Source organism: Micromys minutus (genome assembly GCF_963924665.1).
Source record: "Micromys minutus genome assembly, chromosome: 23".
NCBI lineage: Eukaryota > Metazoa > Chordata > Mammalia > Rodentia > Muridae > Micromys > Micromys minutus.
In genome coordinates, this window is record NC_137958.1 from 32,009,308 (window position 1) to 32,037,156 (window position 27,849).

A 27,849-nucleotide genomic window follows, 5' to 3' on the forward strand; every position below is an offset into this window, starting at 1 on the left:
TACTCACATAAAGAAAGTATCATAGGCACATTTCGCAAAGGGATACTCATTCCCACGACAATGCCGCGCTATTCACTACTAAAGTATTCACTTTGATTTGACTCTTTCACATCTCTCTGTGATGGAAGTACTGTGTCCTGTTACATACATAGTGCCTCTTTCTCTGATCTCACAGATCCAAGTTTGGACACAGGCATCTATCTGTCTGTGATTGCCTGCTTGCTTATTTGTTTTAACTAAGAAAAAAATTGTAACATAGAACATGATGTGTTAATATATGTATGTAATGGGCTGTGGCAGAGTCAATCTTTTTAACATGCATTTCCTTACATGCTTGCTTTTCTGTGCATATGTGTGTAGTAAGAACACTTACATGCACTTTGGCAGTTTCCAAATATGCAATATACTATCAACTGTAACCATGAGGATGCATAAGAAATGTCTTGAGATTTCTCCTTCTGTCTTACAGCAATTGTATGTCCTTTGACCATTTGACCAACATCATTGTAACAATTTCACACACCTGCTAGTAAGTGATCTGTGTTTGAAGGAATTCTCCAAGGCCTAACATTCAAATATATGTGAGAAAACTTTGACTAAAATTAGTATTCAGCACCTTTTACTGTATAACAGACCTTTCTAGAAATATTGGTGCTGTGTATGGGATGTGGCCTACACACAAAAGATTCTTTTTATAAATCCTCTGATTTGTCAATAGTAAAACATGCAAACTCGGAGTGACAGTAACTTAGAAAATCACTTGAATTGTACCTGTAAGCAACAACTAAGAGTCAGATGGAAAATCCCATCAGTAAAATTAGACCTCTGATTTGACGTCTAGTTGTTAAGAAAAAGAATTCAAAAGACCTTTAAGACATAAAGCAAATACTGATAAAATGCTTAACTCATCAAGACTGAACCAAAGATTGTGAAGCAAGGACTTATATAAGAAAGATACACTGGCAAAAATGAGGAGTCCTTTGGATTTTTATTATGTTTGCAAATACTTCTTTAGATCAAGAGACAGGTCATTCTTAACTATATGTGAGACAAACTATAAGAGTCTCCAAAGTGTGTCCATGAACCCTAGTTACCCAGGAAGAGGGGAAAAAGGGAATGTCCTTTGTATCTTCAGGGCAACAACTATCATACTCCCTTTATCATTTGAAATTATTAAGTCAGACACTCTTAGTAACTGGAGGGCTGAAATAGGAAGATTGCGAGAGGAAAGCAGAGCAGTAACTCAAAAATAAATAAATGAAAAGGATTAAGGTTTACATAGCTCACAAATGTCGAGGTGATTATTATTGAAAACAATAATTAAAGAAGAAATAAAAGCCTGTAAAATAGTAGAAACCGTGGTTTTCAATATAGCGTGTAAAGTGACAAAACTATTATACAGAATAGTTTCTCAAAAAACTGCAACTAGAACTTCAATATGATCCCATAATTATACTTACAAATATAAACTAAAAAGAGATAAACATACAGATCTGGAAAAATGGCTCAGTGGTTACGAGCACTGACTGCTCTTCCAGAGGTCCTGAGTTCAATTCCCAGCAACCACGTGTTGGCTCACAACCATCTGTAATGAGATCTGAAACCCTCTTCTGGTGTCTAAGGACAGCAACAATGTACTCATATACATAAAATAATAAATCTCTTTTTAAAAAATAAAAGGAAAGAAAAAGTTACACACACATCCCAAAGAGATACCTTCATGCCCATGTTCATGGAATGGAAACATTCTTCACAAAAGCCAAATGAAGAAGCAGCCCAAGTATGATGTAGTAGAAAAATCAGTAAAGCAGAAGTAATCCATAAAGGCAGTGGATTGTTTTTCAGCAGCTAAAAGGTAAGACATTTTATATGATCTGCCACATGGACATTGGTGAGGATGTTATCATAAGAGAAATTAGACAAATAAGTCCACAGTTAATTCCACTGATATACAGAACTGAGAGTCACAGACTAGGAGCTAAGAGAAGAGAAGGAACAGACAATCGTTTTAATGAAAACATAGTTTTCCCTGGGGATGATGGAGAAAAGGTCCCAGTGGTAACAACATGCTGTAAGGATATATTCAGTGCCACCGAACTGCGAGCTTTCCAGTTAGGGCAATACGTCTTACATCAGGAAAGTCTCACCATTTTTGCAATCCTATTTTTAAGACTTATTTTTATGTGCATTAGTGTTTTGTCCACATGAAGGTCTGCGTGAGCATGCCTGATCCCCTGGAACTGGAGTTACTGATAATTGTGAGCTGCCATGTTGTTGCTGGGAATTGAACCCAGGTCCTCTGGAAAACCAGCCTCTTAACTGCTGAGTCATCTCTCCAGCCCCCTACCATTTTTAAAAAACAAATAATTTTAACAGTGTGTTAAAAGTAAGAGCTATATGTTGCTCAATTGGTTAAAATGTATACTGTTAAATTGGTTATTCTCTGTATTTACATTTCAAATGTCATCCTCTTTCCCCCTTCTCCCATTCCTCCCCCCTCCACTTGTTTCCTTGAAGGTGCTCCCTCTCCCAAGCGCCTTGGCATGCCCCTACATTGAGAAAATGCACCTTCACTGGACCAAAGGCCTCTTCTCTCATTGATGCCAGACAATGCCATCCTCTGCTACATATGCAACTGGTCCCACACTAGTGCTGGCACCAGTAGGGCCACATGGCACTGTAGGACATTTTTATCTCAGTGGCTCCACTCTACCCCCAAGTACTCTCAGACCCCGGTTTTCTTTGACCCAGGCAATCCGCTCCACCTGTCCTGGCTGCCTTTGTTTCAGGTGGTCCACAACCACCCCAGTGTGTTGTATTCACTCACTTTCCCTTGGCGGGTTGTTGCCATGCCTTGCACACACACATCCCAACTTGGTGGCGGGCTTTGTGCATCCGCCACTGCACCCTCTTTTGATTTCAGTTAAGTTGTCACATCAAAACACTCTGATCCAATTGGTATGATATAATTTGCCCACCTAGATAAGTCAAATCATCCTGTACAATTCCATCCCTTATAAAATATGCATAACAACCTTTATCCACATAGTGATGCACCGAGAGAAACAACTATGTCTGCCTCCATGTTGCTCTACCTCGAACCTCTCTTCTGCCTTGCCAGAACTTTGTCCCCACCCCACTGTCTACTGTCCAATCATATATCACCTTGACATCAACTTACAGCACAGGCTTGAGGACATGAGTTCAGATCCCTAGCATTGATATAAAAACCTGCCACAACAGTGTGTGTCTGCAACCCCAGAACTCTGCAGGCAGACACTACAGAGAATAGCCAGGCCGGCTAGTTGTTGATGATAATGATAAAAATTATTATTATTATTGTTGTTGTTGTTGTTGTTGTTGTTGTTGACTGGAGAAATGGTTGAAGAAGAAATACTTTTGTTGACCTCTGATACACATGTATGACCACATAAATAAACATATATACAGATAGACAGAAATACTTAAGGTTCAGATGTCAGAGCAGAAATTCAGATCTTGGACCTAGATAGAACTCTGCTAACCCTCCTCTCCATGCCAGCGCTTCTTTGAGCATGAAAACTGGAAGACATGCTCAGAAAAAAGAAAAAGAAAAAAGAGTCATGGACAATGAATCATTACCAGAACAAATAGCAGTTTCAGCAATGCAGATGTTCATTCCAAAGATGAGAGGGCTGGTAAGTCTGCGAAGTTGGAAACATGTCTGCACTCTTTAAAAAAACTCATATTTCACATACCATGCATCATAATTGGGTTTGATGTCAACTTACCACAAATTACTGGGGAGCCTCACCTGAAGCACCACACCAATTGCCTTGATTGATGTGGGAAGGCCCGTTCCAATTATGGGCAGCACCTCCTAGTAGCAGCCCAAATAAAAACAGTAGAGCAAAAGGAAGAAGAGCTTCTCGCCTTTTCCTCGTGGCCTTCCCTCTTGCCAGGAGTTCGTTTGCTTCAGTGTGCTGCTGCCCCTACTGTCCTATCTGACAGCCAAACCAATGTTTCTAGTCTTCATAGACTAGGGAACAGCTACTATCCAGGAAACTTGCAGAATTTCAGGGCATATTGGGATTACTGGGGCACCCCACTGGAGTAAACTCTAGGTTGAGACCTGTCCAAACTCTGAAAATCTCGTCCTGAGACTCTTGGCAGAAGTAAGTCTGTTATCTCCTTGTTCTGGGCCTGCATGTAGCCTGTATGACTCCCACCTCTACCACCCTTGAGGTAGGCTGGTGGCCAAATTACAGATTTAGCTTCCTATCTCCCTATAAGGACATGTCCAGCAAGCACCTGAAATTCCTCTTCATGCAATGAAATATTCCCAGCACCTTAGCACCAGCTAGTAATGAAAACTCACCTAACAAACCCCAACCCATCCCTTGAGGCTTATATAGCCGGTATTGCCACCAATCAAACTGTATCACTGAGAACAGTCTCAGAGAACACTCTCCTCTCCCTCACCACCAACTGAGTTCCTGGAACCCAGTGGGCTGAGCTAAACTTCATTCCCTGAAGTCCCTTTTAATGTGCCTGGACACCCCAAGGAGCGAAGCAGAACCCAGCCAGCACCCCACCTTGTGAGCTGAGTCACTGTTGGCTGTCACACCTGTTCACATCCCAAGTAGGAAACAGCTGTTGTGGGAGGGACTACTCTGACTGCTGAGGCATGCAGCTTCAAAGATAGACTTAACTACTAGGTTCTCAGCCTTTTAGACATGACTTTAAACTGAGGTTGCTATTTTAAGTGACTTGGTAAATCCACATTTATGTATATGATGTAAATGTACATTCATCACATTGGTTCTGCTCCTCTAGAGGACCCTGACTAATACAACATACATACATGCATTTCTCATTGTGCCTTATTAAAAAATTCTCCAAAGAGTTGTAACTGTCATGTATCCTTGTGTGACTTGTCTGGCTTGGTTCTCATGTGAACAAGACTCTCAGAACTCATCCATATTAAAGTTTGCATGGTGCTTCATGCCCTGGTATTGCTGAACAATATTCACAAGCACTCGCCACATAGTTTGTGTCCTCTCGTCAATGGGGGTATTTCAATTGTTTCTGCCTTTTTACTGTTCAAAGTGCTGCCAAAGGATTGGTAAAGATTTTTTCCCAATCTGTTGGTTGGCATTTTTCCCTATTGACAAATGTGTCCTTTTACCTTACAGAAGCTTTGCAGTTTTATAAGGTCCTATTTGTTAATTTTAGAGCATAAGTCATTAATGTACTCTTAAAGAAAAATTCCCTGTGCCTATGTATTCCAGGCTCTTCCCCACTTTCTCTTCTATTAGTTTCAGTGTATCTGGTTTTATGGGGCAGTTACTGATCCACTTGGACTTGAGCTATGTACAAAGAGATAAGAATAGATCAATTTGCATTCTTCTACATGTTGACTGCCAGTTGAACCAGCACCATTTATTGAAAATGTTATCTTTTTTCCACTGGATGTTTTTAACTCCTTTGTCAAAGATCAAGTGACCATAGGTGTGTGAGTATAGATTTATGTTAAGGTGATACATGATTGGACAGTGGGGAGGTAGACCGGGGGAGGGGCCGTAGGCTAGGAAACCAGAAGAAGAGAAAAAGGGATGGAGAGGAAGATAAAGATGGAGCTGGAAAAAGCAGACCTAGATCCTTGTGGCCGTAATTGGTGATAGGTAGATATGAATATTTTTAAGAGATTTTATAAGTCTTTTTATTCCTTGTGGAAGGAAAGTTTGTATCTTTGTCTATTGTATTTAATCTTATTGTATAAAGGGTTTGTGGATTGAGAATCTAATACATAAACCTACAATGAAAAGCAACCAGAGTTTGGAGTAATGTTTGTACTAGGTGAGAGTGGAAAGAAACACACTGGGGTGGCAGTATCTACCTGGGGCAGAAGCAACAGAGCAGGTGGAGTAAACTTCTTGAGAAGGGAATCGTGTGGAGAGGGTGGCTTGAACCAAGTGACAGAGTCCATGTGCACAACTCCATACTAAAGTGGCATCCATGGAGTGAGACCACAGAGGGGAGATAAAGGGATAAACCATCCATCCATGTAATATTTACTGCAACACGTGGGGTTATTTCTGGGTCTCCAATTCTATTCCATTGATTGACCTGCCTGTCCCTGTACCAATACCATGCAGTTTTTTATTACGATTGATCTGTAATAAAACTTGAGATCAGAACCGGTGATTCCCCCAGTTCTTTATTGTTGAGAATAGTTTTCTCTATCCTGAGGTTTTCGCTCTTCCAAATTAATTTGCAAATTGCTCTTTCTAACTCTATAAATAATTGAGTTGGAATTTTGATGGGTATTGCATTGCATCTCTAGACTGCTTTGGGAAAGATGGCCATTTTTACTATGTTGATCCTTCCAGTCTATGAGCATCTTCTGAGATCTTCTTCAATTCCCTTCTTCAGAGACTTGAAGCTTTTGTCATACAGATTTTTCACTCGATCAGTTAGGGTCACACCAAGGTATTTTATATTATTTTTGACTATTGTGAAGAGTGTTATTTTCCTAATTTCTTTCTCAAACTTTTTATCATTTGAGTAGAGGAAGGCTTGTTTGAGTTAATTTTATATTCAGCCTCTTTGATGAAGTTGTTTATTAGGTTTAGGAGTTCTCTGGTGGAATTTTTGGGGTCACTTAAATATGCTATCTTAGTCATCTGCAAATGGTGATATTTTCACATCGTTGTTTCCAATTTGTATCCCTTTCACCTCTTTTTGTTGTCTAACTGCTCTGGCCAGGACTTCCAGAACTATATTGAATAGGTAAGGAGAGAGTGGGTAGCTTTGTCTAGTTCCTGATTTTAGTGGAACCCAGATGTTCGTCAGCAGAGGAATAGATACAGAAAATGTGGTACATTTACACAATAAAGTACACTCAGCTATTAGAAACAATGACTTCATAAAATTCTTGGGAAAATTAATATAACTAGAAAATATCCTGAGTGTGGTAACCCAGACACAAAAGAACAGACATGGTATGCACTCAGTGATAAGTGGATATTAGCCCAAAAGCTCAGAACACCCAAGATATAACTCGCAGACCATATGAAATTCAAAAAGAAAGAAGACCAAAATGTGGATGCTTCAGTCCTTCTTAGAAGGGGGAACAAAATACTCACAGGAAGAAATACAAATAAAAAAATGGAGCAGAGACTGAAGCAAAGGCCATCCAGAGACTGCCCTACCTTGGGATCCATCCCATATGTAGCCCCCAAACCCAGTCACTATTGCTGATGCCAAGAAGTGCTTGCTGACAGGAGCCTGGTACGGATGTCTCCTGAGAGGCTCTACAAGAGCCTTACTGATCTAGATGAGGATGCTCATAGCTAACCATGGAACTGGGCACAGGGTCCCAGTGGAGGAGTTTGAGAAAGGACTGAAGGAGCTGAAAGGGTTTGCAACGCATAGGAAGAACAACATTATCAATCAACCAGACCCCCACCAGAGCTCCCAGGGACTAAACCCACAACCAAAGAGCACACATGGAGAGACCCATGGCTCCAGCCGCATATGTAGCAGAAGATGGCATTGTCTGGCATCAGTAGGAGAAGCCCTTGGTCCTGTGAAGTCTAGTTTCCCTAGTGTAGGAGAATGCCAGGGTGGTGAGGTGGGAGTGGGTGAGTGAGAGGAGGAACAGCCTCATACAAGCAGGGGAGGGGGATGAGAAAGGGAGGGGAAACCAGGAAAAGGAATAATATTTGAAATGTAAATACATAAAATATCCAATAAAAAATGCAAAAAAAAAAAAAAAAAAAAGGGAAGCGGTGCCATTGTGGACATTGGTCCATGGGGCTTCATGGAAGCCTCTGTATTCAGTAACCCTGGATATTCACGTGGAAGTGGAATCATCGGGTCATGTGGTAACTGTTCGGTCTTCCCAGGAGCCACTAGGACAGTTTGGGGAGAAGCTGCACCATTGCATTCACGCCCCCTGACAGTGGTAGTGAGCATTCCAATTTCTCCACACTGAATTCAGTGCTTGGAGTCTGCCTCTAGCCTTGTGTAAGGTCCCTGCATAGCTCCCGCTGTGTACTTGCGTGCGTGAGTCTCACCAGTGAAAGGCATGCCGATTCCGAAGGATTCCCAAGCAGCCTATTGGGATGATTGGCTTCTCCTTTTTTGAAGGAATCAAACTCAAAAAGTGGGCTGCTTTGTTTTTTTTTTTTTTTTTAATGCAAACTGAGATGAGAAGTAACAGGCGAGCTAACTCGACGTCTGCCAGAGAGATCTCAGCAACAATCAAGTGACGACTTTGTGTATATGGTCGTTCCTCTTAGAATGTGGACTAATGGGGTGTGCATGTACCAGGGTAGACTGTCAAAGAAAAACCAGGGGGTTTGGGGGGGGACATGAATCTGGAAGAGGACCCTTTTCCTCCATCCATGTGAGTGTCTATTCCTGTCTCCTACGAGCTTCAGCACCTCCATATCTTCCACGCGTGAGCCTTTGGTGGCAACACTCTCCAATTTCACGTGCTTCCATTAACAAAAGAAATATCTCTGCAAGTTCTTTGCAGAAATGCACACTAGTTCAGTGGTAGCCAGAGGGATCTGATCTGTCTTCCTTCTGGAAGCTAAGCATTTACGTTAAGGCAAATAAAATGTCAGCCACCATTAGACAGCATCTGGCAACAATATGGCCATTTCATCCCTGGGGATCGACCTCTCCCCCCAGAAGAGATGGTACTTGAAATAGGAGAGGCTTTTGAATGCAGGACCTCCTATCCCTCCCACCCAGGCATGGTGGCTAGGGAGTGGGCAGACTGCCACCCACAGAAGGACACAGGGAACCAGATCAAATGTGAACCTAGGGGGCAAGCTTCCCAGACAGCAGTGACCAAAGGCTGTTCACCCTCGCCCTATGGGTCTGTGGTTAAGGGGGGAGTCTGATCTCTAAGCTGGCCTAGATTAGCTCTACAAAATGTAAAACAGCCTCCACAACCACTTGAAGAAGAATTTGGGCTGACTGAAGTAAAGCAGTGGTGTGCTGTGAGTGAAGGAAGATGCTCAAAGAGGAGACTCCGCCCCATTGGAATTCCCCCATGAGAAGGGGCAAAATAACAGTTCTTTGGAAAGAGAGGATGAGGATGTATAACATTCTCTAGTGGGAGCATCAGTTTATGGGTCTGAGACCACATGGGTGATAGTAAGGGCTAATATGCAGAGAGATGGTTATAAATAGGTACGCTACCTAAGACTGGAAAAATAAGACATGTCTTCAATAGTCTGGACAAGAGTGTCCATGGGTGTGGCTTGCTCCTCACACACAGTTCTGAGGTATTCACTGTTCTGATTTGGGAGGAATTGTGTTCTTCAAATAAACAAACTGTGACGTGTGCCCTGCTGGGAAGGACATTCCCACTGTGGTGCGGTCTCTGTGTGCAACATACACAGGGTCACCAGTTTTATATCAAGCTTTTAAAATATAGGCTTATCATATTTCGAGGCCTCCGATTTGACCAACAACATGGCCACATCAATGAAATCATGATCTTTGTAAAAACAGAGTTCAACCGGATTGTCAGGAACATTTACTTTGATGAAGCAGCTAACATTGTCCAAAAATTCTCACCGACTTCATGGCTTCTCTCTCAGGAGCTACTTTATTAATATTGATAAAGTCTATCCATATTTATTTCTCAAAGAAAAGGCCCTAACACTTTAAAGAATAAAATACAATAAGTAAAGAGTTTTAAATATAAGAATATTGATAACACATGTGTTTGATTTTTTTGGTAGTGTGTGAACAGCTCTAACAATGTAGAGCTAGCCTTAAACTCCTCATTCTCCTGCCTCTACTTCCCCAGGGATAGGATTACATCCCTGGGGTATAATGTACATGATACATTACCTATGTATCACTGGATTGGACCACATGCATATTCCTATAGAGCCCTGAAAAGCAAAGAAAAGAAAAAAAAACAAGCATCCTCATTCCAATAAATTTTTCTTGCCGAAATTTTCTTAGTCTCTGTTTAATAATACCTTATTACAGTGTTAGGAAATTAAGCTGATACCACAGTTTTAATGCCTAGGAAAAGTGGTGAGATTTAAAGTAATATTAATAAAAATGATTTCTAAGATAACTGTCTTTGGGAAAATGTGTTGCTAAAAATGAGGACATTAAAAATAAATAAATTAATAATCCTTATTCTTTTTATATTTATCTCACCTTTATCTTATATACATTAGTGACTTGACTGCATGAATGTCTGTGTGAGGGTGTCAGATCCCCTGGAGCAGGAGTTACAGACGGACAGTTGTGAGGTGCCTTGTGGGTCCTGGGAAAGGACCCTCCTGGGTCCTCTGGAAGAGCAGCCAGTGTTCTTAATTGCTGAACCGAGTCTCCAGCCCCCCCACCCTTCCTCTTTCTTAGACATGTCAGGTACCTTTTCAGAGACGCCTTTTCCTACTTTTTACCTGACATCTGTAAGAGGATGTCACCTTTGTGCTTCTCACTGGCAGTTATGAAATTCCAAGACAGTCCCCACAGCAACAGCAGTTAAGTCAGTACCTGTCTGTGCAAGAGGAAGATGCAGATGCTCCCAAGACCCAACTACCCCAGAGGATGAAGTACAGTTGATGCAAAAATCCCCAGGTCGGAAGAGGAATTCTCACTGCCAGAAATATGCATGGAGACTAAAGGAGCCTAAACTTGGAAATGAAAAGTTTTAGTCTTTAAACAAATGTTTGCCATCATCCCATTGAACATCAGTGGATTTATGAACTGCTCAAGAATTGACCAAATTCTAACTAAACTCTACATATACACCACAAAGATCACACTGCCGTTGTGTTTCCCCATGAAAGATACTATCGGGTCACATGTGGCAAACCCTGGAGATGTTTGTGGAACTTTTTATACATAAACCTATGATAAGGCAGATAGAGGTAGATGCACAAATGAGATGATAGAATGTTTGTAGAGCATGCATTTATATAAATCATCATATAATGCAAATACGCTATGATTGATGTGCATAAAATAAGAGGAAAATCGATTAACGTAACTATACGCCATTTACTAAGTGTCAGATGAAAATGAGCCTGTGTGCTTTTATTTCTCTTGATGATCTCAGAAAATCTGTGCCTCGACTGTTCACTGGGGTTAAATAGAACTCTGGATCCCAAATGAGGCTCTATGGTACTTGGAACATTATCAAATGCTTCAGGAGACCCTGGTGCTAATTGTTTAATAAATGGCTGAAGTAGGAACCAGTGCATGAATGGACAGCAAATACTAGTTCCAGCCTGTGCAGCGGGTTCAAGTCATTGTTAGCTCTGTTTGTTGGTTTCCTGCATACCTCTTCCTGTTCTCCAGTTCATTCCAGCAGCAAACTGCAGAGATTTGCAGGAGAATTTACTGGGACTGAACTCAAGCACGGAAGCAATCAAGTGGTTGAATTCCTGGTTTTTCCAATTGAATGACATTCCTTTATCCGTATTGATTTGGGCTTTGGTAAATTCAATTGGTGATACCACCTGGATGATTTTAAGACTATCTGAGGCTTTTTTTTTTTGTTGTTTGTTTAAGTTTTCAACGTAGCTCAAGGAACATAAGAATTTCATCAATTGAAAACTAAGAACTATTTCTGTGGGATGTGTAAAACAAGAAGCTGACCAGCATTATTTTCTTTTTCTTTAATTCAGCATCATTATTGAGAGTTATTCTTGGACTTTATGAAAACCAGATTGGAACATGGGCATGTTCTCTGTCCACTTGTGTTCAAGGAATTGGAACTGAAAATCATTCAAACCAGGAAAACATGACATTGAAAAATAGCCTGCATTCTTTCTTCTACCTCCCATGCTCTGACTAGAAAGTCATATGCAGATCCCAGATCTGTTTATAGTTTTTGTTCTTACTACGAAATGCACAGTTTTGTGCAATATATTGTGAGACATGCCTTTAATCCCAGCACTTGAGAGTCAAAAACACCAGATTTCTGTGAGTTTGAGGCCAGTTCTGGTCTTCATAGTGAGTTCTGGGACAAACCAGGGCAAAAAAGTGATACCTTGTCTCAAAACACTGAGGGGGGGGGGAGACAGAGACAGACAGAGAGACAGAGACAGACAGAGACAAAGAGACAGAGTGGGGTTGGGAGGGAGGAAGGGACAAAGGGAAAGAAAGAGAAGAAAAGAAGGAAGGAAAAGTAAGAAGGGAAGAAGGGAGAAGGAAACAAAAAAAGGAAGAAAATTATAAAAGAAGGACACTTTCCCATGAGGAACAAGCCACAGCTTTCCGTTCATCACTGTTCTGTCCGCTTGTCAACTATAACATTCTAATGTTGGAGTGCTCAAAGTCTTGCTTCGTTCGTGGCCCCTTTCCGCTCAGTCAGGCAGCGGGTTGGCCACCAGGCTGGAGTTCATCCTTACTATCTCATTGCTCTGACTTTCATTTCTTTTCTTCTGTACCTACTCAGCCTTCCACAGAGTTCAAGGTCTAACACAGCCCCTTTCATGAAATCTTTGTAAGTACCCTGATTTTTCCAATCCAACACCTTCATCGAACTGAATGTAATCTTCCGTGGACCTGGAGCTGCTTCACACACACACACACACACACACACACACACACACACAGAGAAAGAGAGAGAGAGAGAGAGAGAGAGAGACTTCTTCACACCTATGTTCGGGTGCACACCAGACAAATAAATTCTATCTTCATCTTTATTTGCCAAGGCATGTGACTGCCCTCATGGTGGTATCAATGCTTCCCTACTTTACATGAAGGCACGGTCTACACTAGCAATGGCGCTGCTCGTCTGAAGCCATTTCTTCCCTTCCCTTTAGCAGAGTAGGCATCTGTTGAGATCTTTCACTGTGCCTTTATTTACATCAGTCTTGGTATCACGCCTTCTCTCTACTGAGTAAGTTCTCAGCAACTGTTCATTGACTTCAACGGAAGGAATGAAATGTGTTTATTGAAAACACTACTTCAGCTTACACATGAAACACAGAAAGTGCTTCAGGAATCCAGAGGAACGATGCAGATGTGGGACTTGTCTGCTTTTGAGTGCCTCCACTAACTTGTTTCACATGAACTGCAGCACCAAGCGATCTTTTGTGGAATTTCAGAAGCCACACTGTGACATTATGACAGGGCATGGTCAAGTTGGATTCAAGCCCATTTCTGACTGCTCGTTAAAATAGGCAGAGGATAATATTAACATTTGTCTGAAGTGGCCAGGAAAAGGTCATGAAGAATGCCCATGGGAGGTGAGGGAACTTTGGGAGGAACAGGTTGGGTCCATCTGAGGTCTGGATACTTCCTAGAAGTCTCCATTATGCCAATAAAATAAAATTCACATTAAAATTATTGAAGCTAGAATCACTTTGCCTCTCTGTTGCATTCAGAGTGATGAACACTTCGGTCGGAGCCTGAGTGGGGAATTAATATTGTTTCTGTCACAATTTTATTCAAGAGATGAGAAATTGCCATATTGCAAGATTCATAGACCACAAAACAATGATGTATTTGAGATAGGTTTTATGCCTATTCAGCAACACAGCCGAGAACTCAAATTTCAGATTTCAATGAGGAAAGCCATTGGCTGACCTCTAAAAAATTCTGTGCTGGTGTATAAAATATCCAACCAATGTATTTTCCAATTCGAATTAACATTACTTTGTGTCCTCTTGGAAGAACTGGACATGTCTAATGGGTGATTTTCTGTCCAGGAAGAAAACAGACAATTCAATGATCATTAACTATGTATGTTTTTTTTTTCTGTTTTCCAACACAGTCCTCTGTGATGTCAGTCTGTTTTGCCCGTTTTCATCCTAATTTGGTGGTTGGTGGAACCTATTCGGGCCAAATTGTCCTCTGGGACAATCGCAGTCATCGAAGAACTCCTGTCCAGAGGACCCCCTTGTCAGCTGCTGCACATACAGTGAGTTACACTTCTACCATACCCCTGAAAGCTACCTAAGCCCCAAGAGGAGAAGCAGATCATAGGACAGCAATGTGGTGGGGGTAGAAGTAGCTAATTCAAATGGCTACAATTTGGCTTGGTGAATAGTAGATAAAGCGTGGTGCTTCAGGCCTCTAACCCAGAACTCTAGAGGCTAAGGCAAGAAGATGACAAGTTTGAGGGCAGTTGGTATTACACAGCAAAATCTGTTTCAAAAAAAATGTGGTATAAAAAAGCATTACCTTATACTTAGGAGTCACACACCGATTGATCTCTATGAGATCTGGACACCAGCCTAGTCTACATATTGAACTCAAGGTCTGCCAGGACTATGGAAGAAGAGGCACTTGCTGGGCAGTGGTGGTTCATGCCTTTAATACCAGCACTCTAGAGGCAGAGGCAGGCAGACCTAAATTCAGGGTCAACCTGGTCTACACAATGAGTTTTACAACAGCCAGGGTGACACAGAGAAGCCCTGTCTCAATTTAACAACAAATAAAATTAATTTAACAACAAATAAAATAAAAATAATAAACAAATTTAAACAAACAAATAAACAAATAGAAAAGGTACTGACTTTGGAGAAACATGTTTATAATATTAACTTTCTGTACCCTTAAGTTGGAGCACATAGAACGCTCCTCTATGGTGTTCGAGAGATCATCCATGAAGCAGGCTTCCTGTAACTCTCTTCCTAAAGAATCTCTTCCCATTGGTATTTTGAGATGCAAACATGTATTTCCAAATAGACCGCAGAGACTAAGTACCATGCCTAGTGATAGTATATGAGACATTTGCCAACATGCCTCTTCCATTTGCAATCTGAAAGAGTACTCCGACTTTAAATTTGGGAATGTGTAGTGTTCTCAACATGAAGTCTACAGTGACAGTATAATCCCCAGGGTTAAAAGTCAACATCTCAAACCCATTACCCATAATTTAGTAGAAGAGGTTCAGCATAGTGTTCACAAGACAACTGCTCTGTCATTTCCTTTAAGAGAATGACAGGTGTGAAGAGCAATTGTTAAGAGGGATGAGGAGACAGGCATGTCTCCATCAATTGCCGCTACTTTGACATTCAGGGTAGCTGATGTTCCTTCTCTGAAATGCCTAAATTATGTCCAAGGATACAGCCCCAGCATTGTTTCCAATTTCCTTAATGTGGTTGCTGTATTGTTTCATCTGCTTGCCACAAAACCATTCCAGCTTAGAAAATGGGTGGCTGGCTGCCTAGCTGTAACAAGGCAGAGGGGAATTCTCCTGCTCTTGTTAAGCTTGGAAATGGAAAATGACAAATGCCAAGTCAGTTCTAATTTTGATTGACTGGGGCCACGGACACAGGCAGGTAAAAATGGTTCTTGGGAATCTTGGAAAATTGATCTTACCTACCCCATTTCTCCAAACTAATAGCAGAAAATTGTGGCCCAGGAGAAGACCAGCCCAGTGCAGGTGTCTCCTCGAGTAGCATAAAGATCTATTCCTTGGCTCTGTGAATGTCTGGTGCATTTGTGAAGAAGCTTCCAATTTTTCAAACATTATAAATCTAACTGTTACAAGATTTAGGGAAAAATTTTGGGGGTGGGGGAATTCCAAATTCAGGAGTTCTTCCAAAGCCTTACCATTTCTTCTCCAAGTAATGAAAAATGTGACCATCATGAGTAAACACTGCTATTATGAAGCTGAGTGACATTATCTCTGTTAGGAAACAAGACACAAACCAATTTCTTCTCTCAAACGCTGGGTTTTGTCTAATCCACCCATAGCTCAATGTACACAGTTTGTTTTGTGTTTGCCTTTTAACTTCCATCATGGCCTGGCTGATTGGTCCCCGGATAAAACAGACAAACAAAAAGCCCTCTGCGGATGACTTGCTAATTCCTTTCACACCCACCACACATATGTATTTGGGACAACAGGAAATCATAATTAAAACAAAAATCCTTCTACCACATAGTGCGTTTATTCCTAAACTAAATAAAAGCAATCTGGCATTTCTATGAAAAAAAAAATGAGCTATGCTATTGACTTTTTTACTCATTTATTTTCAGTCAGTAGAGGCTGTACCATTTTTGTTCTGTTGAATAGAGATGTGTATTTGTGGCCCTCTCTGCCTGTCTTCTCTCCCTCCTGCATCTTTAGGCTTCTGAACTGATTAGAGTTTGGTTCTTGGTCGTTAATTAAGTTTATTTGTGTCTTCCTTTAAAAGAAAGAAAGACCCCAGGTCCTCTTCAATTCGCAGCAATGAAACATACTTTTTACTCCAAGGGACAAAGGAAACTTACATCAGTGTAGTGCTTTCTGAGATCAGTCCCAATGCATCAAAACAGAAACTTTCTGAATATTAATTCACATATATTCTTCAGTTTTATTAAATCTAATATTTTTATGCAAAACTATTACATTCTTTTTCCCATTTAGTCCCCAAATTGGCCTTGGTCTGCTTTGTAGCTACTAAGTTATGTTTGATGGTACAGTGCTTTGAATTCCAAAATACCAAAGACCTGAGAAAGACAGTTCCATTATTTAGAAATTTGATTTAAAATAACATTTAGTTTCAAATACTTATCATTTTGTGGATCCCATAATGCCTATACATGGGTATCCATCAGTAGAAGTATGGCATTAAAAAAAAAAAAAAAAAAAAAAGGACTTATTACCTGTCCATCAACATGGGTGGAAGAGGATGAAGATAGAATGGTCAAAGAACATGTGTACTCTTGTAATGCATTATCATGGCTTGTCTTTCAATGTATTAAAATGAAATCACTGACCCACAGATTCCCACACTATACAGTCCAATTGTTGGTAGATAGTCCTGTATCACTCTCAGAAGGTTACCCTTAAGGAACTTTGATAAAAGACAGACATTTCTTTCAAACAAAGAAAATGTTGACAACTAGGTAGCTAAGAAAGAGTGGAACGAATTAATGATGCCCATCTTTGAAAAAGAGGGATTAAAAGTAGAGGATAAAAAACAGTAATCAAAAAATAGTCACATAGTTGTGCTGTTGTGACTCAAATACACTGAGAGCAGCTCCCCTGCTACTGGAGGGGAAATCTCCCAGCAGTTCCTACTAACACTGACTTCCCTTTAAGAAAGGTGTTGTAGACGAGTTTGGACAAGTTCTAGGAAGAGGCAGCCAAGCAGCTACACGCAATGATTATTGGGGCTCTTTCTGACCAGGAGTTTATATGATAATAATAGCCTCAGAACCATCCTTTCTAAAATACCAGTTTCCGACTATTGAAGATCGCTTCATTGTAGTTGTGGCTAGGTATTATGGACACTAACTCATTGAGAGTACGGCTTAAACTGTCAGCTGTTTGTACAGAGGAGCATCAAACAAGCTGTGGTTTGGCTGCTCATGGCTAAGATGCCTGAAATCTAACCCCAATTGCTGTGAGATTCTGCTTATGCTAACCTTCCACTCTGTGTTTAGTGAACAGCTGCAGATGGTTTTACCCTACTGTGTAGAACTCTACAGAACAGCTTCTAGAGTTCCGACAGATGGCTAAGGCATCTTACTTAGTTCCCAGGATATGTAAATGACCTTTGTCAAGACCAAGGCTAAACTTAAGCCTCCATGCATCTCTAACTGGTACTCTGAAAAATAAATCTGTCATCTTAGATTTTGAGATAATGTGAAGGAAAACCCTAGCAAGACAGTGGTGGCCCAGGCCTTTAGTCTAAGCACCCTGGAGTTAGAAACAGGCAGATTTCTGTGAGTTCAGGCCAGCCTGCTCTACAGAGAACATTCTAGGACATCCAGAGCTACATGGAAAATCCTGTCTTAGAAAACCAAAAACAAACAAACAAACAAACAAAGAACAAAAAGAAGGAAGAAAGGGAGGAAGAAAGGATAGGAGGAAGGAAGGGAGGGAAGGAGGGAGGGAGGGAGGGAGGGGGTAGGAAGGAAAGGAAAAGAAAGGAAAGACAGAAGAAAGGAAGGAAGGAAAGAAAGAAGGGAAGGAAGAAAGAAAGGAATGAAGAAAATCCCCATTCCATCTCACTAAAGGTATTATGACAATAAATCTACCAACAATATACACCGCCTCAAATTAAACTAATGTATATTAACTGCTTTTTAAAGATAGTACTATCAAATGTTTGGCACTGGCAAGAATACATTAAACTCCAGGTTTAGTAACACATCATCCTTTGAAGATTGTCCTGTGCCTTTGAAGACTGTGTCTTTTCATATTCGCATGGAGTTTAGAAGCTGTGCTGTGCAGTGGAGACTTACTCATGAAATCCAGACTCCTCTTCCTACTTACTCCTGCCCCACTAACACTCACCTGTTCTTGTTCCCTTCAGTTCTGTTGGGTTCTATAACTTAGCAAGGTGACACTCTATAAGTACTTGCTTTACTAGTAGTTGCTCCAGGACTCTTCCAGAAATTAAGCTTACAAATGGCCAACGACTGGAAGTTCCTGTGCTAGCCAGATGATGTCATTTAGTAGACCTTGTCTTCGAATAATGTAATGTGCTTGACACTCAAATGCAATCATTTCCCCTTGCAGTAACCTCTGATTCTTCATGTTGATGTTTTTACAGCATCCTGTGTACTGTGTCAATGTTGTTGGGACACAGAATGCTCACAACCTGATCACTGTCTCTACCGATGGCAAAATGTGTTCCTGGAGCCTGGACATGCTCTCAACCCCACAGGTATGTCTGTTTTAGCTTACACAGTGAAGTATCCAGGCTCAAAGACCAGCCTGCTCAAGAACACATCTCCTAAATGCCCTAAGGCCTGGTTTCAGCAGTCAGCCCTTGAAACCAAAACCTATTTCCTCTACCACAAATTATGTCATTATTGCAATATGTTAATCCTTAGGTCAGTTTCAAATGGAATGGAATAATCCATTTTAAAGCACAGGGATTACAGAAGTTGCCTGGAGTGAGAATTGTATTCACCCTACAGCATTGGGAAGCAACGCTAATGACGTTGGAGCTCAGCAGAGCAACCCTTCCTGGGAACTTGCCTCGAAGGAAACACATCCCAGCAAAAAAGAAACCCAATCTGTTGTTTGTTTCCTTCCTGTTTCTGTACCCTAGACAACTGCCTATTTTCCTCTCTGGAATCTTTGAAAGCTTGGCTTCTTCCATTCTTTTCTCACAAAGTAAGAAGTCAAAAATGAACACAGTTCCCATGTCTCCAGACCACTACTGACCTCAGTAACGGAAGCCAAACAAAGGACCGGAGTAGAAAGGAGTGCATCTGAGTGTCACCTTCATGCTTGTGTGACAGGCACTCATGTGCAAGCATGAATGCAGATATGTGCATACGTCCCACATGTCTTTGTGTGAAAAAGTATAGCATTCTCCCTCAACTTAAAACCATAAAGAGTTCACTGGGCTAGTGTTTGGCAGATATGTGAGGGAAATCATAGATTTCCAGAAGATAATTCTCGGTCTCACCATTGCTGTCCCCTCCTCTGGAATGACAGCCCTAAAACGTTTCCCACTCCATTTCTGACGAGCATTTGTTTCAAGATACATAGGACATATGGAAGCTGTAAAGAACCGCCTTTAAGTCTCTACAGATGTAGTGAAGGCTAAAGCTAAGTTCTTCACATAACTTTAGGGGCACGGAGAGAGTGCTAATGTGCAGCTCACAGTTCAGGTTCCTGGCCTTGCTGGTCTTGATACAGGCCTGCAGTTGTGTGCAGCTAGTTTATGGTTTTGCTTTCAAATTCTCAGCAACATGTTGTTTTCTTTTAAAAGCAAGGAGATCATAAACAGATATCAGGGCAAACCCTCTATTTGGGAAGTTTTAATTGCCCATTTTTGCTGATTAAACATGTGTTTGTTTGGGTTAAACCAGTGGTGTGGGAGCTCCGAGGCCGTTTTTATTAGTGTTAGCATGCCCACAGACGCCTGGCTCTGTGTGGAGACAGGTTATTTCATGGCCTGGTCTCCAAAGACAGCAGAAACAAGTGGGGCATTGCACAATTGCCTGCCTCCCCTCCCCCCCAGACCCACCTTTGCCTAGTGAATTACCGACACACAATTCCTTCCTTGCTGCTCACTTTAGAGACAGGGCAGAACATCAGATGTTCCTGTTTTCTGTATCACTGTGAGGCATGCTTCCCTTTGATCAGCATGCTGCGGTGCTCTCAATGTAGGGATGCCATGAATGATCAGTATCCCATGGGGCCTCAGGGTTTGTGTGACTGTATCCTGTCAGCAAGCATTTCCGATTCGTGGACTCTGTGGCCTAAGTAACTTGGTTGACTTGCACAGGAAAATCTGAGTTTCTGTACAAATCCAGGAACACTTTGTGCCGGGCTGCAGACATACCAAATAGGCTGTGGGATGTAAATAGCCAGAAATAATCAGGGCCATGGTTGATACTTATCCTTTATTGTCATTAAACTTAATTTAGCAGAGTATCTTTTTAGACACTTACTTTGTCACATGTGTCTGCATGACTATATGCCTTGTGTGCGGAGGTGTCCATGGAAGTCAGAGGCACCAGGTCCTCTCGGATTGGAGTTACAGGCAGTTGTGAGCTACCTGACTCCGGAGTAGGGAATGGAACACAGGTCCTCTGGAAGAACAGCAAGTAGTCTTAACCACTGAGCCATCCATCTCTTCAGTTCCCAGACACATGTATGTCTTTTGACATACTCTCTAACTCTCCATTTAACAGAACATTTTATCATAATAGTGACTCATGCGCTGTGTTAAGGACTTAGAGCCAGTACCCCCTGACAGCCACCCTTCACGAGATCCTCTTCCTGTAGAAGTCAGCTTTTCATGAACCGAGCAACAATTTCCTGGTCTCGGTGCCTGCGGGCCCCACAGTCCCTCTGTGACAAATGTGCTCGGTACATCTGATATTAATACACGTGTATTCTCACGAACAATTGATTTTGAAAAAAAATGTTTGTAAATACAAGGGTATTGTGTGTTTTATTAAAGTCTGGAGCTGACAAGCGTAATCATTACAGCATTATCTTTAGTTTCTGCACCATTCATTTCTAAATTCTCACCTGTCATCTCTGCCTGCCCGGGGAAGCGGCAGCACAGGCTGATGAAATCCAGCCGGCCTGAAACCAGAGATACAGTGTGGTCTGGATGTCAGGGGCAGTGGAGTCTGGCTTCTAGCACAGTGGGGGTCTTTTGTAGCGCTGTGTGAAAAGCAAACAGACCATTTAGCCAAATGATTTTTCCATGCTGCCTTTGGCACTGTGAGGAGTTGACAGATGGAAATGTAACCATGCCATGTTTTGGTAGGAGAGCATGGAGCTGGTGTACAATAAGTCCAAGCCTGTGGCTGTTACGGGGATGGCTTTCCCGACGGGAGACGTCAACAACTTCGTGGTCGGCAGTGAGGAAGGTACCGTCTACACGGCTTGTCGTCATGGAAGGTGATTTTCTTTTTTTTTCTGTTTCCTCTCTGGTGACCTAGTCCTCGTTTTCCAAAATCTTGCCGTCCTGATTACAAACACCTTGCTTTGTAAGATAGTTATTTCTGAAAAAAAAAAAAGTAAGGCACAACCTCAAGTCTTTATTAGCTTAAAGTGCACATCTATCTGGGTACCCCGTGACAGTTCACAGTTCACATCGAAGAACAATGTTTGACTTCCTGTCACACTCCCGAGCCCTTGCCAGTCTCATTTTTTGCACACGTCATAGAGCCTCAACCATGCTTCCTGCGGAGATTAATACCCACCCAGTACTGTTTATCCCTCAGTGCCCTCGTGACTCAGTTGCTTTGTTCTCCGCCTGGACTAGCATTTCTGACTTCTTTGCCTAAACCCTCCTCATGAAACATCTGACAGAGGCATGGCTTCCACACTGAAATCTTTCTGACTCTCTTCCCCTTACAGCTTGCAGGGAGTCACCTTATCCTGTTAGCTCATTCGTTTAAGGAGTGTTCATGAGAACAGCATAAAGTGCAAGCTGCTCGTGAGCTGATTTCCTTGTTGAGAGTAAACACTGATACGAAAGCAAATGATCGATTAAAGATGATAAGAGCCACCCACCAAAACAACAGAAGTAGGGTGAGCAAGAGAGGACCATAGTCGGTCATAATTAGTCTCCAAACTATTCCACACGTCCACAGTAGCATCTGCCCCGTGGTTGCCCAATGAGTCACTCACCTACCACATCTCCATCGCAAACCTGTTTTCCTTTCATCTCTCATTTCCTGCCTCGGTATCTGGCACCAGGCGAAGAGGTGAAAATATAAATAGGAAATAAGAGAAATGACAGTATCTAAATAATGAAAGAAGTACTTTAAGACCCTCCCGCCAAGTCGGAAGGGTTGAAACACTATGGAATGGACACAGCACTTCGAGTGCAGTTCCCAGGAGAGACTGGCAGATTTCTCCGAAAGCAGCCATTAGCACCGACATGGATTCCTGCCATTTGGACTTAACAGGTGGCCTTACATCTTTTGAAAGGGTCCTTGTATCCTCGGGGATGCTTAATTTCTCTTTCACCTCCATAGTTCTCAGCCAATTGATTTTTCTCATCTCTCACGCTTGTTGTAGGCTGTTCAGGTTTAAGCTCAGCTACATGAATTTGTGCACTCTAAGCAACCAAGTTGTGCTGTTTCTACTGGTTTTGGTTCCCAACAAAATGGCCATTCAGGTCCATGCCCAGAATCTCTACAATAATAAGATGTGACCAAGCCCACACACCAACATAAAATCTGATGAAGTGATTCAGCTGTTCAAACATGCTCCCCCCCCCCCACAGAGAGCATTGCTGAATATTCCAGATACACGGGCACCATTTAAACCTGGTTCTTGTCATTGGGAAGCTGATGGCACTGTTTCTAACAAGTGCATAAATATATATAATACCTATAAAAATGCCATTAAGTGACACACGGAGCCCAGTGAGTGAAACATGTAGCCACAGTTCCATCTCTGTGTGCATCAAAAAGACAGACTTCAGGTTAACCCGATCCAGTTACAACACGGGTGTGTACACTCTGGATGTTTAAAAGCTGGAGTGTAAACTTTTTTTTTCATTTTTTTTTAGGTGAATCTCTTTCTAAATGTTGGGTATTTTTATTTTGTGGCTTTTGCAAGCGGGCCCAGAATATGCATTGTTCTGCGAAAGAATGTGTCTATGACTCATACCACACATGTCTTTAACTAAAAAATTGGCTTTGCTTTTGACATTGGTCCATCCATCTGAAATACAGAATTGAAATCTTGGTGAGGTTGTTAAACAGCAAGCACTGGCTCTGTCATAGTGTTAAATGGGTGATTAAGGATTACAGGAGAGAGCTGGGGGTTTCTACTCTTTACCCAATGTAAGTGCAAATCCACTTCCACAAATTAAATAAGGTCTTCACTTTGCACCCTATAAATCCTTTCAGGATGCTGCTAAAATCGAGGGCGTCTCACCAGGGGCCTCTTCAAACATCAGCTACTCATGTTCGTCAGAGCACATTTTGCTGATCGAGCGTGAGAAGCACTGTTAGCCATTTTCCTGGGCAAAAATCACTGAGTGCTTGTTACATGGCACAGATTCAACAGTGTTTTCCTCAATTTTAACTCAGCACACTGACGTTTATTGGTGCTCTCCTGGGGCCAAATGTTTAAATAACCGAATTCGATTTCACTATTAGTGACATCCCCGAATGTTCGTCATACTTACAACCTCATGCATATGGATTTTTAAGATGTAATATTTTTGATATATGTTCTAAACGTTTCCTAATTATGTATGACTGCATGCAGGTTATTATATAATTTTTAAAAGACTGGAAATGATCTTAGCCTGGTTAAATAATCTATATCTGAAAATGACTTTTGAAACGTGCATCTCTATTCTCAGGTGTGCTCTTTTAAGGAGCCTAAGTTTGTTTTCCTTTTTCTCTTGTATAGTTCAACAAATATTTATAGAGTACTTATTGTATACTAGACACTTGGCAGCAAAAAAAAAAATGTTCCTTTATGGAATTTACAGAATAAATCTCTAATCTTTTGTCAGTTTCCAGTGAAATGAACGTATCATTTTTATGGAATTATAGTGATAACATGTGAATTATATTTAGGTAACAACCCTTTGCATAAAATGCCACATGTTTTAGACATGTCAACTTAAGAAACTTCCTAGAAGGAATAAACAACTATTCTTTCAAATAATTATTGTATTGTAAAGCCAATTCAAAGAAATACTGAATTGTAAAGTATTGAACTCCTTAGAGAGCACTCAAATGGGGCCTGGGTATCTCAGGACTCCTTGCATCATAACTAAGAAAGCTTCTGAGATTCAAGTGAATTTGTTTCACTGTAGCAGCTTCCCAACAATAGAAATCTGTAAGACCACAGGAAATGGATAAATGATACAATTTGTCTTATTTAATTCTCAAGATTTCTTAAGTGTAGGTGTCTTTCTCTCCAAACCTCCGTGAAAAAAAAAAAAAAACTGGTTTCATTCCTCATCATTTATGGTTGTTTTAACGTAGGCAGAGATGAGAGCTGTTGTTTGTAATCAGTTGTTGCTTGTCAAAGGTCACTGAAATGCCACATGTTTACTCTCTGCAGCAAAGCTGGCATCGGGGAGACCTTTGAAGGTCACCAAGGGCCAGTGACAGGCATTAACTGCCACATGGCAGTGGGTCCCATCGACTTTTCTCATCTGTTTGTCACATCATCATTTGACTGGACTGTCAAACTGTGGACCACAAAGGTAAGGATGCCTTGACAGAAACTATCCCATAATACACAAGAGGAGAGGATGTTTCCCTTCTGGGGGTGTTGCAGAGAACAGCTGTTACCTGGTGTTGAGATTCAGACAACCTACTGGGGAGCTCCATCTACCAGGGTCTTTTCACTGTCCGTAATTATTACGAACATTTGAGTTATACTTGAACACAGGTCAAATACATATGTTAACCCACACAAATCTTGCTGTAAATCTCCCTAGAATCTGTAGCATTTACTTACACACATTCATAGCTGTGGGGGGGGATGTTTGCATGGTTTGTCCTGTTATTTGATTGCGTATCTTTCATCTATTTTGGTTTCTTGAGCCCTTTGCGGTTTCTCAGCTGGTATGTTGAGATATAAGTTACTCGTGCTTTAACTGTCATTTGTTCTGTCACGGAAAAATAAAAGTTGTAGTGGCTTAGAGAAGAGAGTTGTTGTAGAGCTGGAAAGTTTGAGACAGAAGGAAAGAAGACAATCACAGACAGAAGTATGAAAGCAAGAGAAGTGGGTGATTAGTGTGATTTGACAGGAAGAACTGTTGAGACAGAGTAAGCAGCATCCAAGGAATTAGGGGAGATGCCGATCTGACCAAAATGGGAAGCTCTGGGTCCACCAAGGGACCCTCTGTCAAAATAGTAAGGTAGAAAATGACAAAATGGAAAACACCCAGCCCCGACCCCTGGCCTTCACAGAAGCACACCCAACAGTAAGCACACTTACACACATACATGCACAGAACCATAGAGATGTGTCCTCGAACAAAGAGACTAGTGACCTGTGGTAGCCTTCAGTGCATGCATTGAAGTTCACACAAGGAAGGTACTTGGGAAGTTCTGTGGAGAGCTTTGAGCTGCAGGTGCAGATCTATAGCTGTCAGAAGAGCTATGACAGTTGTAGTCACAGGATCTGGAAGGAAGCTTGGAGACTTTGAGCAGGAGTGTCTCAAAGGTAGTCACTCGTTGGGGCAACAGAGAAGGGAGTGAAAAACATGTCAAGGGATGGAAGAGAGCAGTTTCTGTGGGTGTGTTCACGGGTCTTCAGGGAAATGATCATGTTAGGATGACAGATGTGACCCACAACTGTCTGAAAATATTCGTGACCTCTTTTGAAGGGGAAAATTCAAATGAAATTCACATTCATTCAAAAATCTATTTCCAAATATCAGGTGTACAGGATGTGACCATTTCAGATCTGGAAACACCCAGCCCACTCTTGTACTGTGCTGTTGGGGATGCAAAGTGGTACAAAATCGTGGAGAATCCTCTAGAAAGATCTGAAAATACCGAGGATCCTAATGAGGCATCCTCATATTAGAAAATCCATGCCAAAGATACAGGAGACAAAACACAAAGGGATGTCTGCTAAAGAGCAGTCATTGAAAGGGTAACCAGAGAACAAAAGGCTGAATAAAAAAACCAACCGTAAAGTCTTCATTAACAGGGCACTGTGAGAGGAGAAATAGGAAAGAATGACTTCTCCACGTTATTATAAATTGAACTCTCAAAAATATATATAAATAAGAAGAGCAAGGTGGGAAGAAATGTGAATAGTACTTTGTCATTTCTTCTGTTTCTTTATTTTGTTTTGAAACTTTGAACAATGACCAACACACATTATATGCTTAACAAAAACAGTGATCACATTTCTTTGAATATACTCTGCTTGGTGCATTTGATATGGGGGTCATTAAAGTATTTTCTTGATTTAAAAAAAAATAAGACAACTTAAAAATTGATTCACAGGGGAATTTAATTTGTAAGAAAATCTAAAAGAACATGATATGAATCCCTTTAGTGCACTTCAAAGTGAAGACAAAAAAAATATCTCTTCACTGAGAAAGAGTTTGAAGTGGCTTCAACATCCCACACTTGGGGATACATTTCTAAAGCTATATATTTCAAGGGGAGGAAATACCAGAAAAACAAACTGCCTTAAACCAGTTCTAGTCCTAATATGACTGGTAGGCATTGGCTGCCACTTTTCTGACAGTTTGGTCTGTCTGTCCATGCAAAATAAACTGTTCTGTTACTGTCGCTGAGAACCATCATATGATCAGTGGGTTAAAAGGAGATACAGAGGCTCAGAATAAAGTAACAGTTCTCTAGCACTACTAATTTACAAGTGTCCATAAGAATTTGGAGTATGTATTATCTTCTAATTAGAAAAACTCAAAAACGCATTTTTCTATGTTCAAGAAAGCTCTAGAAACTGACCACTCTATGGCCAAGACCTTCCTGATCTCCAACTGTGCTCTCTCAATGCAAGTCCACACTAAACTAGGGACCCAGTAGAGGGTCTCATTCTCCGTCTGAAGCAACAGCTTTATGACCACTACTATGAAGCTTTTGGTCAAAGGACTTAGAACTCATCCTGAGTAAGTTCTTCTGGCCAAGATCCAAATAAGGGTGATTGTTTTAAGACTGTTTGATGCTTTGAAGAAAAAAGTCAACATAAAAATATTTATGGATCATCTTTGGAAAATAATAGACAGGTCTCATTGCTTTGAAAATTGATGAGTAAGAGAAAAAATAAAATACTTATTCCATCTTTTCCAAAAGACTTGTGCTACAAGGTTACTAATGGTGTGTGTGTGTGTGTGTGTGTGTGTGTGTGTGTGTTTTCCAGTTGGGACAGCAATATGAAACATATTTGAATTGTATCATTTTATAAATCCTAATGATTCCAGTAATAATTATGACTAACAATATTATAAAAATTAGAAAGCATACATGTAATTAGGATAGTAGGTATGTCACTTTTATAGACGGCTTGCACCAAAAAAAAAAAAAAAAAAAAAAAAAAGAAAAGAAAAAAAGAAAAAAAAAGTCCTGAATCATATCTCTCTTCAGCTCTCTGAGATTAGGTACAAAAGGAAACAATGTGTTAAATAACACAACAGGTAATTAGGCAGCCCTGCCAGGCTGTAGGGAAATTGACAAGATAAGGGATTTCATTTCTACAACAAAGCTAAAACAAACAACAACCAAACCAAAACCAAAACAAAACAAAAAACAAATGAAATATAAACTATCTGTTAAAACAAAATAGAACAAAAAAAAAAAAAAAAACCGCAACAAGGCTAAGACAAACAAAAACAAAAAAAAATTAAATAGAAACTACATATTAAAAAATAGGGGAAGAAAAGGAGCTTGAGCCTTTTCAGATATCTCAAAATAAGGACCTTGAACAAATCTTACTTAAAACTGTCAGCTTGTTTAAAGGGTTTAGAAAGCTGTCAAAGACAT

At 40.9% G+C, this 27,849-nt stretch overlaps 1 protein-coding gene across 6 annotated transcripts in view; it reads left to right on the forward strand.

Annotated features, from left to right (window-relative positions):
• Positions 1–27,849, forward strand: part of DYNC1I1 (dynein cytoplasmic 1 intermediate chain 1) — a gene marked incomplete at its 5' end in the record, with an annotated part of 260,581 nt that overhangs the window by 184,190 nt on the left and 48,542 nt on the right. For all 6 annotated transcript variants that reach the window (XM_080936204.1, XM_080936205.1, XM_080936206.1 and 3 more), the window contains 4 exons: positions 13,754–13,900; positions 18,477–18,590; positions 21,165–21,298; positions 24,440–24,584. In XM_080936204.1, coding sequence (XP_080792330.1) covers positions 13,754–13,900; positions 18,477–18,590; positions 21,165–21,298; positions 24,440–24,584 — 540 coding nt within the window. The remainder of the gene's footprint in view (positions 1–13,753; positions 13,901–18,476; positions 18,591–21,164; positions 21,299–24,439; positions 24,585–27,849) is intronic.